General features: G+C 41.4%; 1 protein-coding gene across 1 annotated transcript; it reads left to right on the top strand.

The window, feature by feature from the left end:
* Positions 1-115: 115 nt before the first annotated feature.
* Positions 116-19,575, top strand: LOC103176577 (integrin alpha-6-like). Its single transcript, XM_042336429.1, is given in 26 exon segments — positions 116-583; positions 5,820-5,947; positions 6,725-6,801; positions 7,471-7,726; positions 8,694-8,816; positions 9,792-10,002; positions 10,825-11,018; positions 11,164-11,252; positions 11,759-11,886; positions 12,312-12,407; positions 13,103-13,164; positions 13,253-13,422; positions 13,775-13,915; positions 14,841-14,956; positions 15,264-15,450; positions 15,544-15,627; positions 15,984-16,063; positions 16,667-16,744; positions 16,885-16,987; positions 17,146-17,319; positions 17,903-18,013; positions 18,095-18,211; positions 18,318-18,413; positions 18,669-18,794; positions 19,156-19,254; positions 19,256-19,575. Coding segments are annotated over 26 exon segments (3,285 nt in total). The 5' UTR covers positions 116-407; the 3' UTR covers positions 19,319-19,575.
* The last annotated feature ends 2,373 nt before the right edge of the window (positions 19,576-21,948 follow it).

Raw genomic sequence — 21,948 nt, 5'->3', positions numbered from 1 at the left:
AATAGAATATATTGTAAAATAGATTGACTTTTTAGTAATAATAACGGATGAAGCAATCAGTGAAAGTTCTTTCAGAAAGGATTTGTTTTTTCTGCTCAGTTATAACTGAGTTTCTGAGTTGTGATGTAAGTATTTGCAGTGCTCTGTTTTTTTGCAGAGGCAGGTCTGCGAGGTGTCGGGAGAGGTTAAGGTACAGAGGCTGGGTTTGAGGTAGAGAGTCTGACAAGTTGGCAGGGGGTCAGATTCCTTTCTATTGAAGCCAGTGAGGGTGACAGCGCAGGGCGGGGCGCCACCGTCAGTCACTTTATAATCTCATCCCCCACAACACAAGGGCTGCTGCTTGAGAGTGAGGAGAGACACACAGCACCAAGATCAGGATTTCACCCAGAACAGGAGGCCATTCCGATATGGCGGCTGCGGGCAAGTGGCTTCTCATCCATTTCTCTTTGTTTTCCTTCGCGACCCGGACTTCAGCTTTTAACTTAGACGCAGAAAATGTCCTGAAGAAAACTGGAGACAGGAACAGCTTGTTTGGCTTTGCACTGGCTATGCACCATCAGGTGACCCCAAGGAAAGAGCTGATGTAAGTGATCCACCAATCGACTAACAACCAGGTTCCTACTTACTGATAGGTAAACAGAGGCAAGGAAACTTGCCCAACATTTCACTGGGAATTGAACCCAGGTCTCTCGCTTGCAAGGCGAGTTCTCTAACCACTACAGGACTCCTTATGATTGGGAGTGTGAATGAAATGGAGGAAACACAAGAGTAGGGAAAGTTTGCACCTGTGGCTGGTGAACCTGTTTCAAGGTGGAGCTCTCCTGCAGCAAGTATGTCTGCATGTGTGTGTGTTTGTGCTGGTACAAAGTACTGCAGCTCTGTGTCCTGAAGCCAGTTTTTATTTGGAACTTTCTCTTAGCTCATAGAGACTTGACCCCGAACACCAAGCGCTGGGAGATAGATATCAGTTGTTCTACCACTGTGTCCCTTAACACCCAATGGTATTTATACTGTACAAGCCTCTCTTTTTGTTTGCCCTATCAACCTCTGAATGTTTCATTATTTAAAATCTTATTAACTGGAAATTCCTGGAAAATACTGTTTTGAAGAGGGGAGAGGGGAGTCCAACAGAAAAGAATTGGAGGCTACTTTAAGCAGTTTCAGACAGGAAATATTCCTGTGATCATTGGTATTCAGTGAAGCAACGACTGTTGCCAGCAGATACGACCCGATTCCTTTGGGGATTTGATCAAGGAATCTTCAAAAATCGTAGTGTGATCCTGATTGTTTCCAGTCAATGAATATGCTCAAAGACTGAAAGGCACATTTTACCATTCACAATGCTGTCCTTTAGTCAAACAGCAACAAGATTACATTTGTATAGCATCTTTCACGTCAGGACGTCCCAAGGCGCCAAAGTACTTTAGGCAGCAGTTTTAATTTTTGCACTAAAGAAGGTCAATCATTTTAAATACTGTCGAAATAATTTCACTAAATGGCTACAAGGTAATCTTCAGGATTGAAGAACATTCTTTCATTGATGGATGGCTATAATTCATAAGAATGATTTTTAAAAAAATTTGATGTAGAATACAATATATAATGTTAATAAAGGAAAACTGTCTGCTGGTGAAGTTGGTTTGAAATGTGCTAATTTCGCTAAGGTCGCTAATGCCAGCATATCGTCCACAGAGTTAAAGGATAGGGGTTTGCAAGGTAGGTGATAAGACATCTGCTGAAGATGGCAAACAAATGGAGGAAACATTGGAAAATAATTGACAATAATACTGTATAGTGCAACCACTGAGCCTGTAGAATCTGTGAAATTATTTAAATTCAGTTATAGTAATTCTTTTAAAGTACACAAAACTCCAAAAGGAATTGGGCTTTGCAGTTTAGCTTTCCAGAAGATTATTCTCCAGTCTGTGTTTTTAGGGTGTGATTTCTTGTTACAAACAGTACAAAGGTATTGCATGTCCTAATACAAGATTATATCAAAGATCTGACTTGTGTGCTAGGGAGTGGCTCTAAAAAGAACCTGCTGGAGGAAATGTTAGGTTCCTATAGCGGTTGTTCTAAAAATCAATTTGTCCCTATTCCATAATCCTAATGGATACTTTCATCAAGCCTCTACAAAAACTCAGGTTATGGTATTTTGCTGTGGGTTTAAAAACTTTGAATTTGGAGGATTGGAGGCCTTTTCCCCTAAATTCTCGGACATTTGGAGGAGGGTAAGTTATGGACAGATGCTTTATCCATGTGCCAGTTTACAATCCTGGGGTATCCAGTGCCTCACCCGAGTAAAGTGGCCATTATTGATGTATGACCTTTGTGAGGGCAGGATGGATTACAATCAAACACAATCCCATATTCACCCAACGTCCACCAGCGTGCAATTTACAGCATTGGAGCATTCATTGATTCCCAGTCTATCCTTTGACAATTGCTGGAAACTACACATGTGGGAACGAGATCAGGTTCATCTTTCACTTTAAATCTCACTTCTGATTCACTGAGACGAAGAGAGACTCGTTTTAAAAGCCAAGTTCGGGCTGGAGTCGGGAAATTGTAGCCGTTCTATTGTAGCGCAGCCCCTGCCAACCCGCGCAACTTGAGCCGCCGAAGACTCCTTGGTGCGAGGTTTCCCTTTTGCGAGGTTTCCCTTTTGCGAGGTTTTCCCTTCTGCGAGGTTTTCCCTTCTGCGAGGTTTTCCCTTTTGCGAGGTTTTCCCTTTTGCGAGGTTTTCCCTTTTGCGAGGTTTTCCCTTCTGCGAGGTTTTCCCTTCTGCGAGGTTTTCCCTTCTGCGAGGTTTTCCCTTTTGCGAGGTTTTCCCTTTTGCGAGGTTTTCCCTTCTGCGAGGTTTTCCCTTCTGCGAGGTTTTCCCTTCTGCGAGGTTTTCCCTTTTGCGAGGTTTTCCCTTCTGCGAGGTTTTCCAGCTTCTCATCGATCTTTTGCCCCTTTTGTCCGAGCTCACGTTTTGAGAAAACGTCCGACCCGGACCACAAACGAGGGCCCTGCGGTTATTTGCTGTTGGAAACCGTAACCAGATTCAAGAAATGAAAGTAATAAATTCTTCTTAACGTGGGGGTGGTGTGGGGGGTGGGGGCGGGAGAGGCAGCATTCTCACCAAGTGCAGGAATCCCCACAGCCCTTTGGTTTTTACGCCCTCGTGCAAAAAAATTGCTCACCAGAATCCCACACGGGTGTGGGAATCCCACCTTCTGAACCTCCACATTCGGTGGCCGCACTACTCAAGAACCGGCGAACTTACGGATGGACGGACGAGATTGGACGGACCCCGAAGGATTTCCCCCAAAGCCCAGTCTTGTCACGTGTAATAATAATAATAATAATAATAATAATAATAATCCTCGCATTTGATATAGCGCTTTTCACGTCTTCTCGACGTCCCAAAGTGCTTCACAGAACACACTGTAAAGTGAATTGACTGCATATTTGTGGGCGAACGCGGCGGCCGATTGCGCGCAGCAATGCCCCACAGACAGTCGTGGATTGAAAATGACCAATTTATTGTTGTTTTTTTGGGGGGGGGGTTTGGAGGGATTATTAACAAGAAGGAAAGGCTTCGGGCAATGGGGGTGCGGCCCGAGATTCCATTGAATGAAACCAACGGTCTCGAAGACCGTCGGAGAATAGCGCACGTTTTTTTTTTAAAAAAAATAAATGTGAGGGTGGGCTCACCTCTTCTGGCCGCTGGAGCTGAGAGACGTGGCTTGAACCGGGGGGGGGGGGACGGGGACGGGGAGGGAGTCCAGTCCGGGGGTGGGGAGGGCTCCAGAGAGCGGGGGGGGAAGCAAAAAAAAAAGATGTCGACGACGGGGCAGGGGCGAGGCGGCGAGGGAAGGGAGCACACGAGGTAAAGGGTTTTCGCCGGGGCGACGGGCACGGCTGCGCCGGGAGGTCACAGAGGGGGTTTGGGGGGAAAAAGGCTGGAGATTTACCTTCTCGTTGGGGGGTCCGTTAGCACGGACTGCTCTCGGACGGCTCGCGCTGGGCTTCGTCACTTGGCCGCTCTCTCTCCCAACGGCTCCCGCTCGCGCTCGGGCTTTGCTCGGGGACCACGTGGCCGCTCTCCCAACGGCTCCCGCTGGCGCTCGGGCTTTGCTCGGGGACCACGTGGCCGCTCTCCCCAACGGCTCCCGCTCGCGCTCGGGCTTTGCTCGGGGACCACGTGGCCGCTCTCCCAACCGCTCCCGCTGGCGCTCGGGCTTTGCTCGGGGACCACGTGGCCGCTCTCCCAACGGCTCGCGCTGGCGCTCGGGCTTTGCTCGGGGACCACGTGGCCGCTCTCTCTCCCAACGGCTCCCGCTCGCGCTCGGGCTTTGCTCGGGGACCACGTGGCCGCTCTCCCAACGGCTCGCGCTGGGGCTTTGCTCGGGGACCACGTGGCCGCTCTCCCCAACGGCTCCCGCTCGCGCTCGGGCTTTGCTCGGGGACCACGTGGCCGCTCTCTCTCCCAACGGCTCCCGCTGGCGCTCGGGCTTTGCTCGGGGACCACGTGGCCGCTCTCCCCAACGGCTCCCGCTCGCGCTCGGGCTTTGCTCGGGGACCACGTGGCCGCTCTCCCCAACGGCTCCCGCTGGCGCTCGGGCTTTGCTCGGGGACCACGTGGCCGCTCTCCCAACCGCTCCCGCTGGCGCTCGGGCTTTGCTCGGGGACCACGTGGCCGCTCTCCCCAACGGCTCCCGCTCGCGCTCGGGCGTTGCTCGGGGACCACTTCGCCTGTGGCCGAAAGTCGGGCCGTTTGTTTTTTGGTGTCATTTTTTCTCTCTCTCTCTCTCTCTCTCTCCAACGATTCAAATTAATTTGTTGAAAATGGACGCCCGATCATTCTTCTTCTTCTTCTTCTTCTTCATCTTCTTCCGGCGTTTGGCAAATGTACGAGTCCTCGGCGGTTAAAACGGTCGCAATTTGGGGACTCCGCGGCGATAAAGGGCTTTTCGGGTCCCGTTGGGAAAACCACAGCCACTTATAACTGCTTTAATGGCGATTCTCGCACTTGGATGGCGAAGCGCTCTTGCGTTCCTTTTGGAGGCGGTTCTCCTCCGAGGAAGGGTTGTGGTGGAAGTTCGCCCGCAAATATACAGTCAATTCACTTTACAGTGTGTTCTGTGAAGCGCTTCGGGGGACGTCCTCCCGACGTGAAAAGCGCTGTATCAAATGCGAGGATTATTATTATTATTATTATTATTATCATCATCATCAAGTGGTTGTAATGTTCTGAGGTGACCGGCGAACTACCGCAATAGGTGTCTGGCCTTTCCTTCAAGTCACGAGGTTTCTTGCTTTTTCCAGAGGAAGCTGAGCGTTCAGAGTGAATACGCGAAGTGGTTTTTTTTTTCATCCCAACGGTCGTTGAGGCCGATGCACTGGGCATTTTGAGTGAAACATCTTTCGCTCGGGAACTGCTTTTTGCGTCCGTCCTTCGGTCCTGTCCGCCCGTTCGGGTCGACGTTTAAAAGGTCCCTCAGCAGTACTCCACGAAGAGAAGAGTTTCTCCCAACAAACCCACTGGGGGGGGGGGGAAAAGAACGATCAGTCACTTCCCGGCTTTTTTGTGGAACAATGCTGCGTACAAACTGGCCGCCAAGTTCATAGTCACTGCGTTTTACAGTAAATCCCTTTTGAGACGTCCCCCTGACGTGAAAGATGCCGTAACGACAGCACAATTACATTTGTGCGGCGCCTGTCACATCGGGAGGACCGTCCCAATCAAATGCGAGGTTTATTGCTATTATTTCTTATTGCGAACGTCATTCAGTTGTACCACTTATTTTTTTTAACCCTCTTCTGAACAGGTTGCTGGTTGGCGCTCCGAAAGCAAAAGCACTTTCAAATCAAAATGCCAATATTACAGGAGGATTGTACAAATGCCCCATCACTTCTGCAGAAAGAGACTGTGAACGAGTCATTTTTGACAATTTTGGTAAGGGATTTGGTTGATGAGTGCAAAACAATATCAAGGTATTTCTGTCCTCTTAAAAGTTGGCAATTACTGAAAGAAGAAAGCACTGGCACAATGTCAACATTAGGAGACTCCAATGAATTTTAGAATTAGTGTCTGTATTCTAACAACTTTAGTATGTAATTAATTACTGTGAAAAGTTGCTTGTGTTCTATTTTGAGCTCCAATATTGGAAAGTTATACAGTTCAGTTACACAACAGGATTGTGTTGTAGATCAGTGGTGGCTAACCCCTATGAACACCTCTGCAAATGACCGTCATAATTTCTCTAGTTACATAAGACATGATACACAGATTGCCTCTATATCAAATACTGCAGAAAGAAACAGACGCAAATGTCATTGCTATTTGTGACCTCAAGACAAATACTGTGGGAAATCCAATTGTTTTAAAGTTGATCTGGGTGTGATATAAACCACGGCCTGCTGTAAGTTTCTTCAACAGTGGGAATCGCAGGAGATGTTGCAGAACTAGGATTTGAATGCAGCACATAGAAATATGTCTTCGAAAGGTTTCGTAGCCTTGGGGGTTTTGATGGTGATCACTGTTGTGTCCTTGTCTTATGAAAAATCAATGTAATTGTTGTGAACATTGCAACACATCTATTAGTGTCTAACTGTTTGTGGCCATTTGCCCCTGTGTAGTGCTGCTTCCTATGCACCCACACTCACCGGAAACACAACGCTTGTGGTTTGTGGTACTGAGTAGATTTTAACATTTCAATTTGGTTCTTTTCAGCTAACAATGATGAAAATAAGGAAGATCAATGGATGGGTGTATCTGTGGCAAGTCAGAAAGTGGGAGGAAAGGTTCTGGTGAGTGTTATTTACCTGTAGGGGAAGTTATGATATTGTGTGACTCTCTTACTCTGGTGGTTAAAGGTGATCCCTGTATTTGACGTTACAGCAAATGATAGTAAAGATGGTTATATATTTCACGGGTGAAGTCAATGAATTTCAGGGAATATTGTCCTCATAGAGCTGAGGCTTCCGAGTAGTTCTGCAGCACGAATAGAACATTTCAAAGAGAATTACTGACAAGTGAACACTCTGGAGATTGAAGAGAAGAGCATCTTCAACCATTAATCACTATGTAAAAAATCATTTGTTAAAACAGTTTAACTAATCTATCACTATAGTAATAAGAATAATCCTTGTTTCAGGGGGACATCTCAAAGCTCTTCACAGGACTTACTATAAGCTGTAATGACTGCACATCTTGTGGGTAAACATGTAATCCTACTGTAGACGAACCCAATTATAAGGTGGTAGGTTTTCTGTTGATGAGGTTGCTGAAGATGGACATCAGCAGTAGTCAAAATGCCGTCCCCATGACGTTCTGGGGAACATTTTTTGTTTTAATGTTCTCTTGTTATCAAACTGGAAAAGGAAAGTACTTTAAAACATTTACAGAAACAGTGAATTTTTGGTAACATTGCTGGATTTTTTTATTGCTCCTCATTTTAAAATATCATCTCATTTTAGGTTTGTGCACATCGATATGAGCAAAGACGACATAGGAACACAGCCATAGAGTCTCGTGACGTGACGGGACAGTGTTATATTTTGAGTGAGGACCTGGTTTTCCGGGACGATCAATTTGATGCAAATGTCAAAATTTGCCATGGACGTCTTCCCAGTCACAAGAAATTTGGGATTTGCCAGCAAGGAGTAGCTAGCACTTTTGGCAAGGACAGCGATTATGCTGTATATGGTGTTCCTGGTGCCTACTACTGGAAAGGTAATTTATTTTAACAGTTCTTTTCCTGTTTTCTGAAGTCACGGACATTTTGTTGAGATATAATAACAATAATAGTTATAATTGGAGTCCTGTAGCTCAGTGGTTAGAGCACTCGCTTTGCAAGCGAGAGACCTGAGTTCAATTCCCGGCAGATCAGGGCGAAACCTTGGGCAAGTTTCCTTACTCCACACAGAGCCTAATAATAATCCCTCCAAAACCAAAAACAATAATAAATTGGTCATTTTCAATCTACGACTGTTTGTGGGACATTGCTGTGCGCAATTGGCTGCCGCGTTCGCCCACAAATATATACAGTCAATTCACTTTACAGTGTGTTCTGTGAAGCGCTTTGGGACGTCCTCCCGACTTGAAAAGCGCTATATCAAATGCAAGGATTATTATTATTATTAATAATAATCCTTGCATTAATGATAATAATAGTTGCATTGATCTAGCGACTTATAGTGTCATCGAGACTCTCAAAGCACTTCACAGAATATACTGTAAAGTGGTTTGATTGTGCATTTTGTGGGTAAATATAATTTCATGGTTGTTGGTCGCCTTCGCCTAACTGACCATTCTTCATACATAAATCCAGTCAATGAGAATTTGTAGCTTTCTAGTCTATGGGGATGGGGGAGGGGAGGAAAGGGGGACGGCACAGCCGAGCCCAATCTTTGTCTTCATGCAACGGCCACACACTTACACTTGCCAACAGAGGTAATTATATAGTTACAATGAGCAGCAACACTGTCTGATACCTCCTCCACGCATTGGATCCTCCACCCCATCTACATATTTTACTGCCTGAGATTCCTTGACCCAGGACAGGCGAGGATTTAATCTGATAAGAGTAATCATTATAAGAGCTATGGAAAAATCAATTTGTTAACTGATTTAGTATTCCTCAGATGCTTCTGCATGTGTCACACTCCCAACTAAACAAATACATATTTTGCCTTTTCAGGAATTGTTCATGTGGAATCGAGAAGCACTGATTTCACTAATTTTGATGATGGACCCTATGAAGTTGGTGATGAAAACAAAAGGGATGAGTCGAAAGTTCCTGTGCCTCAGAACAGTTACCTAGGTGGGCACAAAGAGGCAGAAATTCTGCTGTTGGTTTGTGTAGTGCAGTGTAGTGCTAGTGTTCAACAGTGAAACCATTAACCATTTTAAAGATTTGAAGACGTCCATTCTGCAACGACATCTTGAATTCTAATACCTTCATTTACAATCTAAATTTTATATATATAACCATAGAGTATTCACAATGTTCTGACAAACACTGTATCTGTTACAAAAATGGTCAGAGGCTTAATATTTAGAATTAGGATCATGATCTCTAAGAGTCTCTCTGAAAGCCCCTTGTGTTATAGATTCTTACTAGAAGCCTCTTATTTTTCAAGAAGTAATATTCAAGTCTCCAGTGCTGTGGAACTGACCCTGTTTACAATGAGGCTGCATTGGCAACAGCAGATAGTTATGATAGCAGATAGTAAAACTATTTTACAACAAAGAAATTACAAATTTACATTTATAATTTCAGTGGAACATTCCCTGGTTGCAGCTCTTAGCATCTTTCTGAAAAGGAAGCTATAAGAGGGGCAAAGTCATTTTAAAACCCGTTGCAATAACGGACGAACAGAAATGAGAGACTGGTAGATTCCACGTATTTTGCTTTTGAATCCTTCCTCCCTTCTGCAAGTGAAGTTTTCTGCAATATACCTTATTTTACATTCATTTTGTTTTGCTTTCCTGGGGTAATAATCCCTTCAAAAAAATAATAATAATAATGTCATTCAATCCATGACTGTTTGTGGGCCACTGCTGTGCACAATCTGCATTTCTCCTACAAAATACACAGTCAATTAACTTTACAGTATATTCTGTGAAGCGCTTTGAGATGTCCTGAAGACATGATAAGGCATTTTATCAAATGCAAAGCTTATTATATACCACTGGTTCGAAGCTGGAAACTGAAGGAAGTTTTGGAGTTGTGTAGATTTTGTTATCCATCTGTACAGATTATGCTGTGAAATCTAATCCCATTGCCTTGTGTTAGGTTTCTCTCTGGATTCGGGTAAAGGGATCACAAACCAGGACGAATTGACTTTTGTATCTGGTGCACCAAGAGACAAGCATTCTGGAGCTGTAGTTTTTCTAAAAATGGTACGCCAATCAAACACCCTAGAGGCTGAACACATTTTGAAAGGAGAAGGACTGGCATCTTCTTTTGGATATGATGTCGCTGTTGTTGATCTTAACAAGGATGGGTAAGTGATTAGGAATCAATTAGTTCTCCCGCCTCGAACATTCAAATGCTTTCCTCGCCAGACTTGCCAGCTCCACCATCCACAAAATCCAATTGATCTGGGCGCCAGCATACTTGCCAGTACTAAACTCTGTACCCCCATCACAGCAGTTCTAGCTAGGCTCCACTGGCTCCCTATCACTGAATTGTTTAATTTCAAGACACTCATTTTCAAATCCATTCATGCCCTGGCATCTCCCTATCTCTCCAATCTGCTTATCCACCAATCTACTTCCCGCTGCTTCACTCAAGTATCTCCGGCCTCCTGCATGTCCCTTGTGCCCTTCTTTTCACCATCGGTGGCCATGCGTTAAGCTATTCCGTCCCGATACCTTGGAAAACTCTTCTTCTATCCCTCTGCCTTGTCCCTTACCCTTCTTCCGATTGCGCCTGAAGACCTTCCTCTTCGACCATGCCTACTGTCACTTCCCCACTCACCCCAGCTCATCATCGGGCACCACTACTGTCAAGTGCTTTGGGATGCTACCCTGTGTGAAGGGCTATCTATAAATGCATATTGTTATTGCTGTTGTGGAAATACCCCATTGACTTCCAGTTGGATTGCTTTTTAACATTATTTCAGATTTTTAAATGACCTTCTCAATTGTGTTCCTCCCCTCCTCCCATTTAATAGGTTTTTAACTATAGCCCTTTACATGACCCTGTGTAGTAAATAAAGATTATTTTAGACTGTTACGATTGTATGAATTGCTGATGGGTGAGGCAAAAATTTGGAAAAATATCATAAAATTCTTTTGCCTCAATGAGAATGGTTATTTTTCAGCTGGAATGATATTGTGGTTGGAGCCCCCCAGTTCTTTGACAAAGAAGCAGAAATCGGTGGTGCTGTCTATGTTTACATTAATCAGAAAGGGGACTGGAGTAACATAACGCCCATTCGCTTAAATGGCACGAAGGACTCGATGTTTGGGCTTGCTGTTGAAAATATAGGTGACATTAACAAGGATGGGTATGAAGGTAAGGCCATAATTATTTACAGTTAGGAGAAACCTAAGTATTTGGGTGGATGTTCTGTTTGCATGGATATAAGTAACTGTAGAGCACAACAGGAATGGTGTGTTTGGAAAGTAGTGCTTATGTGCTGCTATATATTGACCTGCAGATATTGCTGTTGGAGCGCCTTTCACTGAAGGGGGGAAGGTTTTTATATACCATGGATCAAGCTCTGGAATAAATACACGACCTGTGCAGGTAAGAAGTTATATACAGAGACATTGTAGTTCATTGATATAATATTTTGTGTGTCAGCTTGGCTCAGTTTGTGGCACTCTTGCCTCTGAGATGGAAGGTTGTCAGTTCAAGCCCCGTTGTCAGGCTTTTGATTTCACAATCCAGGCGGATATGCCAATACAGTGTTGGAGGACTACTGCATTGTTGGTCGTGTGGTCCTTCAGATGAGACATCCAACTGCCTGTTCAGGTGAATGTTAGCAATCCCATGACACTATTCGAAAAAGAAATGGAGTTTCACCTGGTGTTCTGGTCAACAATCCCCCACATAAAATAGGTCATCTCAATATATCAGTTATCTGTAACATCTGTGGCTCTCAATCTGACGCTGGACATTTCACTAATTGATGCACCCATGTCAGAAACTATTAAAGGAGATGTTCTAGTTATGAGATTATTGTGCTGCCGTCACTCTTTGAGTAGTCAGCGACTGTTTAAATCTAATAAATTATTTTATGTTCTCTCTAGGTTCTTGAAGGGAAACATTTGAATGCAGAAAATTTTGGCTACTCTCTAGCAGGGGGAATGGATCTAGATGAAAATAATTATCCCGATATTGCCGTCGGATCTCTTGGTGATTCTGTGTTTATATACAGGTGCGAGATTTTTGCTTGCAACACCACTGCTCGGTTGTATGTTTAAGTTCAGCCTGGTTCCTGAATGCACAGTCAATATAAGGGATTATTCCAACCTTTGGGATCCATGTAGCATGGGCTAGAAAGTGGGCTAGAAAGTGCTTAGTGATTTTTTTTNCACAAGTGCTTATAAATAACTCATTTTGAAAGTGCAAGTGTAAAACATTACTTTCATATCTAATACTATCTTTCAAATTGCATTAGATGCATTTGTAAGTGTCCACGGACATGATTACAAATGTGATGAAGAGAAGAGAAAAGCAATTAATCCACAGTGATAAGCGTGCTCTATGAAATACACAGAGCAAAGTAATCCCCTTTGATTTCCTAAAAACATTACTGCTTGCAATTCTTCAAAGTGTATTCTGCATTGTTTTTCTATTTAGGGCTCGACCTGTTATAGATGTCAAGAAGACCGTGACTATTTTACCTCAAAATATTGATTTTTTAAAAAAAAACTGCAATTATGGTCAAGCCTTTTGGTAAGTAGTTCAAGACAAAATAGCAGTTGTAAACACAAGCAGTGCATCAACCTGAATGTCTGGTGTACAGACCAGAACTGACTGACTACAGCTGACTGCCATTAGATTTACTGGGAAAAGATTTGAAAAGGAAATTGATATTTTGCTGTAATAGGGGAACTAAAGCTTCAGGTTTGAGAATATTGCTATTCGTATCAAAACAGAACTGCAGCTCATATTAAAACTAACTGCTTTAGATTGTTTGTCTAATCTATGTTCAGATACTGCCCCCGAAATAAAAAAAATCTTGTTATGTCTTAGTCCCCTATGATCCATCTTCTAATTTTTTTCCCTTCTAAATTCATTGACTAAGCCTAATCAACAACAACAAAATTACATTTGTGGAGCGCCTTTCATGTCGGGAGTACGTCCCAAAGTGCTGATATACGTTCCCACAGTTGCTGTCCTACCCTCTGCTCCCTTGCCCAAGTCGCTATTTTTTATTCTCTGATGTCCACATACAGTTTTTGGCACACGTCACTGCACAGAGATCAAAAGTGGGAACTTCGAACAATCTTTCCTTCTCTCCGTAGCTCATGAATCCTGGCACAATTTGTAACTGAAAAAAATTACAGAAAGAGAATTAAATTGATCAATCTTTTTTTGGTCAGCCAAGTATCTGATGTAGCTCCTAATAATGTTTTTTCTCTTCACAGTATTACTGTCATCGCATGCTTTCAGTACACAACTTACTCCAATACTTACAGACCAAAGATAAGTGAGTGAAAGAAAAATATTTTTTCGTGCAGCTCTGTTTTTGTTTTGGTAGACAGAACTTTATCAACTTTCTTTATTTTCCCATTTAGCTGTTAACTATAAGATTGAAGCTGACACTGAAAGGAGAAAGTCAGTTCGTGAATCGAGAGTTGCATTTGTTAAAAACGGACAGATTCAAGAGTACGACCAGCTCTCTGGCAGTGTGGCACTGAGCGAGCAAACCGAGAAGAAATGTGTTACAGAGAACCTTCAGCTTCGGGTAATCTTACTTTACTACTTCATTTTCACACACACCGCAATATAACTTGGGAGGTTTGCAGATTCATTCCTATGTAGTGGATCGTGTTGAGTCACTGGAACTCCGATCCCAATCTCAGTTATGAAGTCCCCAAGGCCAGGAGGTCTCGTGTTATTCAGTTCACAAATGGACCTGAGTAAATCCCATATTGTTAGGAAATGGTCTTCAACAATATTGTTTGATTTAGTTTTATGTACCATCAAACTATCTTCAAGTCTGACAGCTTCATCTCTGATGTATTTCAGCTTTAAATTTAGAAATCTTCCTATTGCATAAATGTGGCTGAGGATTAAAATGTTTTGTATTTTTCTAGGAGAATATCAAGGATAAACTGCACCCTATTTCTATAGCAGTTGGAGTTTCAATCAATCAGTCTAATCGCAAGAAAAGACAAACTGGTAACCTGCAGAATCTACTTCCAGTCCTCAGTCAGAGTGAGCCTGAGGCTGCAAAGGTTAGTGTAGTCTAAGGTCTCAGTGGTGAAAGCAGCAATTGTGCAAGTGGTCAGGTCGCAGCAGGGCCTGCAAGGTTATGGGGGCCCAAACCATTAGCGGTAGAATGTTGTGGTGTCAGAAACATACCTCTGCCCCCCACACACCCAACACCCTCCAGAAAAAAAACAAATGTATACATTTGAGCCATTTTGGATATACTTGCCTGTCTCCTGGGCTCGATGTGCGTGTTGGTACGGGGAGCAAAATTTTAGATTTCAAAATCATAAAATGGGTCCCATGAGGCCTTGTCAAACCACTGCTAAGTCCAGTTTGTGCCACACGGAACACAGTAAGATCTTTGCCTCCGTTTAATGTGGTCACTCTGCAATGTGACTTTGCCCATATAACAAGAAAACTAGGAATAGAAGATAGAAAATATTAATTGTGAACATTTTTAACAATGCAACACTGTGAAACAATCCAAGCAATTACAAATGCTTCTCTTCAATTATGAGCATGCATTTGTAATTAGTTAGTATTGCACTAGTAGTTTAAGTGCAAAGGAATTTTGAAATTCCTTCCCTTATCTCCAAATCAACGAATGCCAATTACATGAGTGAAATGCTGCAAATTTATGGTCTGGATTAACGTTCCAGTGCAGTATTGGGATCGTCGGACAATGTTTCTTTTGAGTCAGATATTAAAATTCAGGTCCCACCTGCCTGTTAAGGTGGATGTTGAAGTTTTCATTATGCCATTCGAAAGAGGTGAATTGTGAATAATTCTCTAGATGCATTGGTTTTTCCCTTCGTGGGTATTTACAGCTGCCGCGTGTGTTACAAATGTTTCCCAGTGGTGATTGTTCATATTGCAGTATTGTTCCATATCTATAACAAAAATTACTTGGTCGCACTCACAGATTATCTTTGCATCTTTCCAATACAGGTACAGTTCTTGAAAGAAGGATGTGGTCCTGACCACATTTGCCAGAGTAATCTTAAATTAAACTATCGTTTTTGCTCCAGGATTGACAATCAGGACAGGTGTAGTCCTTTCCCCAAGTAAGTGTTTTTTATTTAACTGTTCCTACTCTATTTATCTTCCACTAACCACAGTCTGTTTTGCAGTTTAGTTTGCTATTTGATTCGTTCCATTATATAGAATAAAATTCTTTCACCTTTGCCCTATAAAAATTAATGGAAATATATTTCAAAAATATATTTGAGAATAGTCATTAAGAAAACCTACTTTAACAGGCAAGCTCGGAAAATGTCATGTACACCAATAGTATTATTGTTTTGATTGATAATTGGATTTATCAATCAATTGTATTTATTAATGAGACAAGTTCTTTGTTTGTTCCTGCAGAGAAAATGGTGCTCCAGTATTTAAATTAAGTGACCAGAAGGATATAGTGCTAGAAGTAACTGTTACTAACAAGCCATCAAATGTACAAAATCCTAAAAAGGATGGGGATGATGCACATGAAGCCCAATTGATTGCAACTTTTCCAGAAACTTTAACCTACTCTGCTTTTAACATGAAAATAAATCAGGTGACCGCTTCCTTTTCCTAGTATCTGATTTACCAATGTTCACCATTACATAAGCAGTCGTGTTCAACCAAATATCTGTTTTGTTTCAATTAGGATAAGAAAATCATTTGCTCAGCAAACCAAAATGGCTCTCAAGCAACTTGTGATCTAGGTAACCCCTTAAAGAGAGGATCAAAGGTAAATTAGTTCAAGTCAACATTTGATTGTAATAGATTTCACTACATACAACAGCAACAAATAATGCTTGTATAGCGCCCTTCATGTCGGAAAGAGGTCTCAGGGCAATGGGCCATGCATTGTGGATAAAACCAAAAGCATTGACTTTGGCACCTTTGCTTACATATTCACAGCTCCTATAATTGACAGTAACTTCCTGTTGAATGGTTTGAGGTACTTTAAGCATTATAGGCACTATATTAATTATAAGGTTTATTGTTATATAGTAGTTCTATGTTTCTAAAGTGGGCAAATGTAATTTTATACGTGGATCTGATTTGTGTTCATTTTAAAACTAATTTGACTCTTCTATGCAGGTTACTTTTTATTTGATTCTGAGCATTGCTGGAATTACACCGAACTCCAAACACCTTGAGATCAATCTACAGCTGATAACGTAAGGCCTACATGTATATGTATTGACCACTTTATTTCTAAAAACCTATTGAACTCTTTAGGGGAAAAACTAAAATGATATTGGAGTTTTGCATACTTAACTCTCCTCAGCCCCGGCCAATATGTGCTCAGTGGTGGGTAGTATTAATTCCGCTTCCTGCTCTTAATTGCTTTACTGCTGGAAGAAATATTCTTTCACTTCAGGACTGAGCTTGAAGATCTGACTTCAGTGCATTCTTGTTGACTGAGAGTGTCGGACCTTTACTGAGATTGGGAATGTGAGATTGTGGATTGCATGCCTGCTGCAATCTAGGACATTTCATTAGTATATACTGTGAAGTGCTTTGAGACATCTAGAAGACGTGAAAGCGCTATATTAAATTGAAGGAATATTATTATATATTATTGTCTTGTTTACCCATAAGTGGATGTAGGAAGTTTGATTTTTTTTTCCAAATCAGGTTAATGCACCTTGAATATTTATGGATCATTCGCTTTGTTCTTCTTTCTTGATGAATTTTTATGCAATTTTTTCATTCTTTGTAAGATTGTCCTGTTTTACAGCTTTAACATTGTAGTTCAGCTTTGCCATTTCCATTTACAGGACCAGCGAGCAGGCTAACCTGACCCCTGTGATTGCTGAAGCACGAGTGGTGATTGAACTGCTTCTGTCTGTAGCTGGGTAAGTAACATTGCTAACTTTCCATCCATTTCGTCTGCATATATATTTATGTGTGTACGCAGGCATACACGTGTAAGTTTTGCGAAAGAGGACATAAGGCTCAATGTGAAACAAATAATAATTCCTCTGTGTTTCAACAGTGCTGCAAACCCATCTCAGATATACTTTGGTGGTTCAGTCACAGGCGAGAGTGCTATGAAAACTGAAGAGGATGTAGGAAGTTTGGTTCAATATGAATTCAGAGTAAGTACAGGAGTATTTTAAAATCCATGTGTGTTCAAACTAGTCCATTAAGAGTCCTCGGATTTTGAAACTTTGCCTAATATCATTCTGTTTAGGACTGTTAATTTAATAATAATCAAAGATATCATGTTTGCACTTTAATATTTTGTTTCCCACAGATTATCAACCTGGGAAAATCCCTTAAGAATCTGGGTGTTGCTAGTCTAAACATTATGTGGCCCAAGGAAATAAACAACAAAAAGTGGCTACTATATTTGACCAAAATTACTTCTAAAAACATAGAAAATGTGGTCTGCTCTCCCACAGGTGAAATCAATAGCCTCAAACTTAAGGTACTTAATTCTGTAATTAATTCTTAATGTTGTCATAGCTTAAATGAAATGAGTAATGCCACTGGGACATATACAGTATACAGTACCAGCTTTACTGGAAAATTGCATGAATATTGAGACTCCATACTGGCTGCGCGGAGGAATTCCTGATGCTGGAAAATAATATATGCAATTGTTAATGGTACTACGTAGATGACACCGTATGTGCCTTTCTGGTAAATTATTAAACTACTTGACTAAAATAAACCATCAAGTTGCTTTCATGGTAGTTACTCTCGTATGTGTTTCACAATCATATCGTGTGTGCTCAGCTCTTCTTTATTAAATAAAACTTCTTTAGATCATTTTACCTATTTAGCTTTTCTATTCATTTGAAGTAAATTTTTTTGAGTATTATTTCTTTTCACAAAAATATTTTTTTGAACAAGAAAGGTGAATGAAATATTATGACATAATGTGCTGTGAAGCATTAACACAAACTAATGAAAAGATCATATATTTAAAATGGAATGATTACGTGTATCCTTACAAGTAGAATATGATGAGGCTTGTAATTTTTATACATTCAGTAATTTTATTTCAGGAAACAACTAATCAAAGCAGAAAAAAAAGGGAAATCAACAAAGCGGAATCGGACAAGACATCAATACGGCCGTTCTCTTTCTTCTCAGAGGAAAGAAAATATAAAACTCTGGTAAGTGGAACTGCTTTTCAATGCTTAAAACATTGGCATTCCTTTTGTTTAAAATCCTCATTTGATTTTAATTTTTTCTAGGATTGTACCAAAAACTCAACTGCTCGATGTGTTAATATAAGTTGTCCTCTCAAAGATCTGGATAGTAGTGCAGTCCTGGTTTTACATTCTCGGCTTTGGAACAGTACTTTCCTGGAGGTAAAGTGGAATCTAAATTTCAGCAGCAAATTCATGTAAATGTAAGTTGTGTTTTTTTAAAACATTAAATGCTTCCATTTACATAAGGAGTTTTCTTGCTTTGCAGGAGTTTTCAAACCTGAACTACCTTGATATTATTGTTAAAGCCATGATCATATTTCAATCCGAAGCCAACGTAGTGGTTAAAAATGCAGAAACAGAGGTAATTTGACAACACTATGTTTGGGAGAAAACAACTTAATCGGCACATGTAAAATATGTCCATATGCAAGTTTTTAAGACATAAAATTCATTCAATACAAAACGTACATTCACCGACACACAGAGACAAAATAAAGAGATAATTAAGTCATGGTCCATTTTGTTTGATCTCTTTATCATTATTACTGATCTACTGGTAACTGAAAGCCTGTGATCTGTTCACTCATATAACATCTTTGTTAACTCCCTCCTTCAGGTGCGAGTTACTGTGTTCCCTGACCAAAGAGTAACTCAATATTTCGGAGTTCCTTGGTGGATCATTTTTGTTGCTATTCTACTTGCAATTCTGCTGTTGGTACTTTTAATGTTTTTATTGTGGAAGGTGAGTAACCCTGGAAATGTCTGCAAATTATACAGGATATACATCTATCTATATGGGCCAACCCAAAGAAGCTTAAAGAAAATTAATGATGAAAGTCTTGATTTTTGTGCTCCTGCTATAAAGGATGTATCATTTTCATAATCTATCCACTTCCTCAGAATGTCATACACATGGTAACATTTGTACAACTTTATTGCACTTCTTGACCCAAAGACCCATCCTCATTAAGCTTCCACATTATGTTCTCAAGTTTAGAATGTAGACCGTACGTCCCAAAAGTTAATTGAAATGTTTGTTGTTTAACTTCACGGTGCAATAATATAAACAGCTGATTGTTCCATTTCCTCTCTGCTGTTTACAGTGTGGATTTTTTAAACATTCCCAATTTGATGACAGTGTTCCACAATACCATGGAGTTTGGATCCGGAAAGAAAAGCGAGAACCGTTTGAAGACAAAATGTAACCAGAAATCGGACAAGAAAAAGTGGATGACAACTTGGCAAGAAAATGAGTCTTATTCCTAACATACTTGAGGACTGTAAAGTTACAGCTGGTACTCCATTACTGTGCATTGGCCTCTCTTTGTCTCTTGGGGAGGGTAGGTCTTGATGGGGCTCACTTGGTGTATTCAGAAAAACAGGTAACACTTTGAACTGGGATTGAAATAACAAATGTACATTTTTGTAAATAATTATATATTTGAGATTATCCGGGTATTTTGCCCGTGGTTGCACACCCATCCTCGCCCGACTCCATTGGCTTCCCATCACACAGAGGATACAGTTCAAGATCCTGGTACTCACCTTCAATGGTCTTGCTCCCACCCCCTACCTCTGCGACCTCGAAACCCTCTACCATCCTGTTCGCTTCCTCGGCTCAGTGGGCTCCGGCCTGCTTGTTTTTAATTTTTTTTGAATAAATCACCAATCACTAGTGATAACTCATGTAATGTATTTAGAGAACATTCCTACACCACAGAAAAGGGAAACGGTTGAGAAATACATTTTCTATTTGCAAACTTGAATAGCTCCTCTGCTGTAAGGAGCGTTCCAACTGTCCAAATAGACTTCAAACCAACATTGAAAAGAAAGATTGACAGGTAAAACAACTAAAGATCAGTGGGAAGTCTTCAAGGATGAGATAGCTTGGGGACAGAATAAATACATTCCCACAAAAGGGAAAAGTAGGGCATCCAAACCTCCCTGAATGACAGGTAATTGTATCTAGAATGAAGCAGAAAAAGGAGGCGTATGACAAATGTCAAAGCCAAGATATAGAAGACAACCAAATAGAATATAGTAAGTGCAGAAGAGGTCTGAAAAAGGAAATCAGAGGGGCAAAAAGATTATACAAAAAAGGTTAGCGGGTAACAGTAAAGGGAATTCTAAAATATTTTACAAACCAAGAAAAAAAGGCTAGTCAAAGGTAGGGTGGGTCCGACTGCAGGAAGACAGACAGAATGGTAAAATGAGCAGACACATGGCAGATGAGTTTCAATGTGGAGAAATGTGAGGTAATGCATTTTGGTAGAAAGAATGAGGGGAGGCAATGTAGGAGGGTAATCCAATCTTAAGGGGGGTAAAAGAACAGAGAGACCTGGGGGTGCAGGTAAATGAATCCTTGAAGGCAGCAGGACAGGTAGATAAAGCTGTAAAAAGGACATATGGGATACTAGGCTTTATAAATAGGGTCATATAGTACAAGAGTCAGGAGGTTATGATTAACCCATAAAAAACACTGGTTAGGCCTCAGTTAGAATACTGCACCCAGTTCTGGGCACCGCACTATAGGACGGATGTTAAGGCATTGGAAAGGGCGCAGAGGAGATTTACGAGGATGGTACCAGGAATGAGGACCTTGATTATGAGGAAAGGCTGGAGAGGCCGGGATTATTCTCATTGGAGCAGAGAAGATTATGAGGAGACCTAATAGAGGTCTTCAAAATCATGAGGGGATGTGGTAGGTTAGAAAGGGACAAACTGTTCCCACTGGTGGGTGTGTCGGTGACTCGAGGTCACAGTAGTCTCTAAAAGAAGCCGAGGGGAGAGGTGAGAAGAAATTTTTTCACGCAGCGAGTTGTTCGAATCTGGAACGCATTGTCTGAAAGGGCGGTCGAGGCCAATTCGATAACTACTTTTAAAAACGCGGTGGACGGGTATTTGAAGCGGACAGGTTTGCAGGGTTATGGGGAACGGGCTGGGAAGTGGGACTGACATTAATTGCTCTATTCAAAGAGCCGCACAGACTCGATGGGCCGAATGGCCACTTTTTGTGCTGTACGATTCTATGATTGCAAGATTTCCTGTGCAAACTGTGGGAACAAATATTGTTTGTGGAACTAACTAAATAATTTACAGGGATTTTTTGCCGCACCATAATAGTGTCGTACTTTCAATAATAATAGAAGATTAACACAGTATTTGATACAAGTTTCTGGTCACAAATGTAAATGAACACAACATGTAGCTCAGTTTTTTGACCTTATCAATAGATTTCTAAGCAATAATTAGATTGGTCTGTGGATTATTTTTGAAAGTGAAATAAAATGTTTAAAAATTAATTTCACTGTATATTGTGCATTTTTGTGTGGATACCCGATTTGGATAGGAAAACTGTTTTAACGTGGTATAATTATTTTTATGTGTTTAAAAGAAAATTGCTATTTACCCAACACAACTCGATCTTGTTTTGCTATCTTGTGTTTCAGAAAGTGATGGGTTCAAACCCCACATCTGAATTTTGGTTCGTATTGTAACCTGAGAATCCAGCGCAGTAGATACAGAGCACTGCATTGCCAGAAGTGCAGTCTCTGAGGAGTTTCCGAATGAACTCGTTTTTTTTTCTGACTGCCTCAAGGTCACTTGACAAATGCAATTGGATCATGTTCCACACTGTATATTCAGGTCAGGTTGCAAGAAGGTAGAAAGAACCGCTCCCGCCTGCACTTACAACCGGCTCTGGTGGGATGGGACGGTAGGAGTTTCAAGCAATCCTGCTTGAAATATTTTTTTGTGAAAAAATGACTCACTGGAGAATTGCTGCATCGTTCATTACGTTGCCTGCGTTATTCAACCTACACCGCTTTATTTGGTCGCCGAAATTGGTTACGATCGTAGCTTAGTCATGTCCATTTGAGCAGCCTCTCGTACTTCCC

Source organism: Callorhinchus milii, unplaced genomic scaffold, assembly GCF_018977255.1.
Source record: "Callorhinchus milii isolate IMCB2004 unplaced genomic scaffold, IMCB_Cmil_1.0 Scaffold6, whole genome shotgun sequence".
In the NCBI taxonomy this organism is placed as follows: Eukaryota; Metazoa; Chordata; class Chondrichthyes; order Chimaeriformes; family Callorhinchidae; genus Callorhinchus; species Callorhinchus milii.
This window is presented reverse-complemented; position numbering and strand designations above follow the sequence as displayed.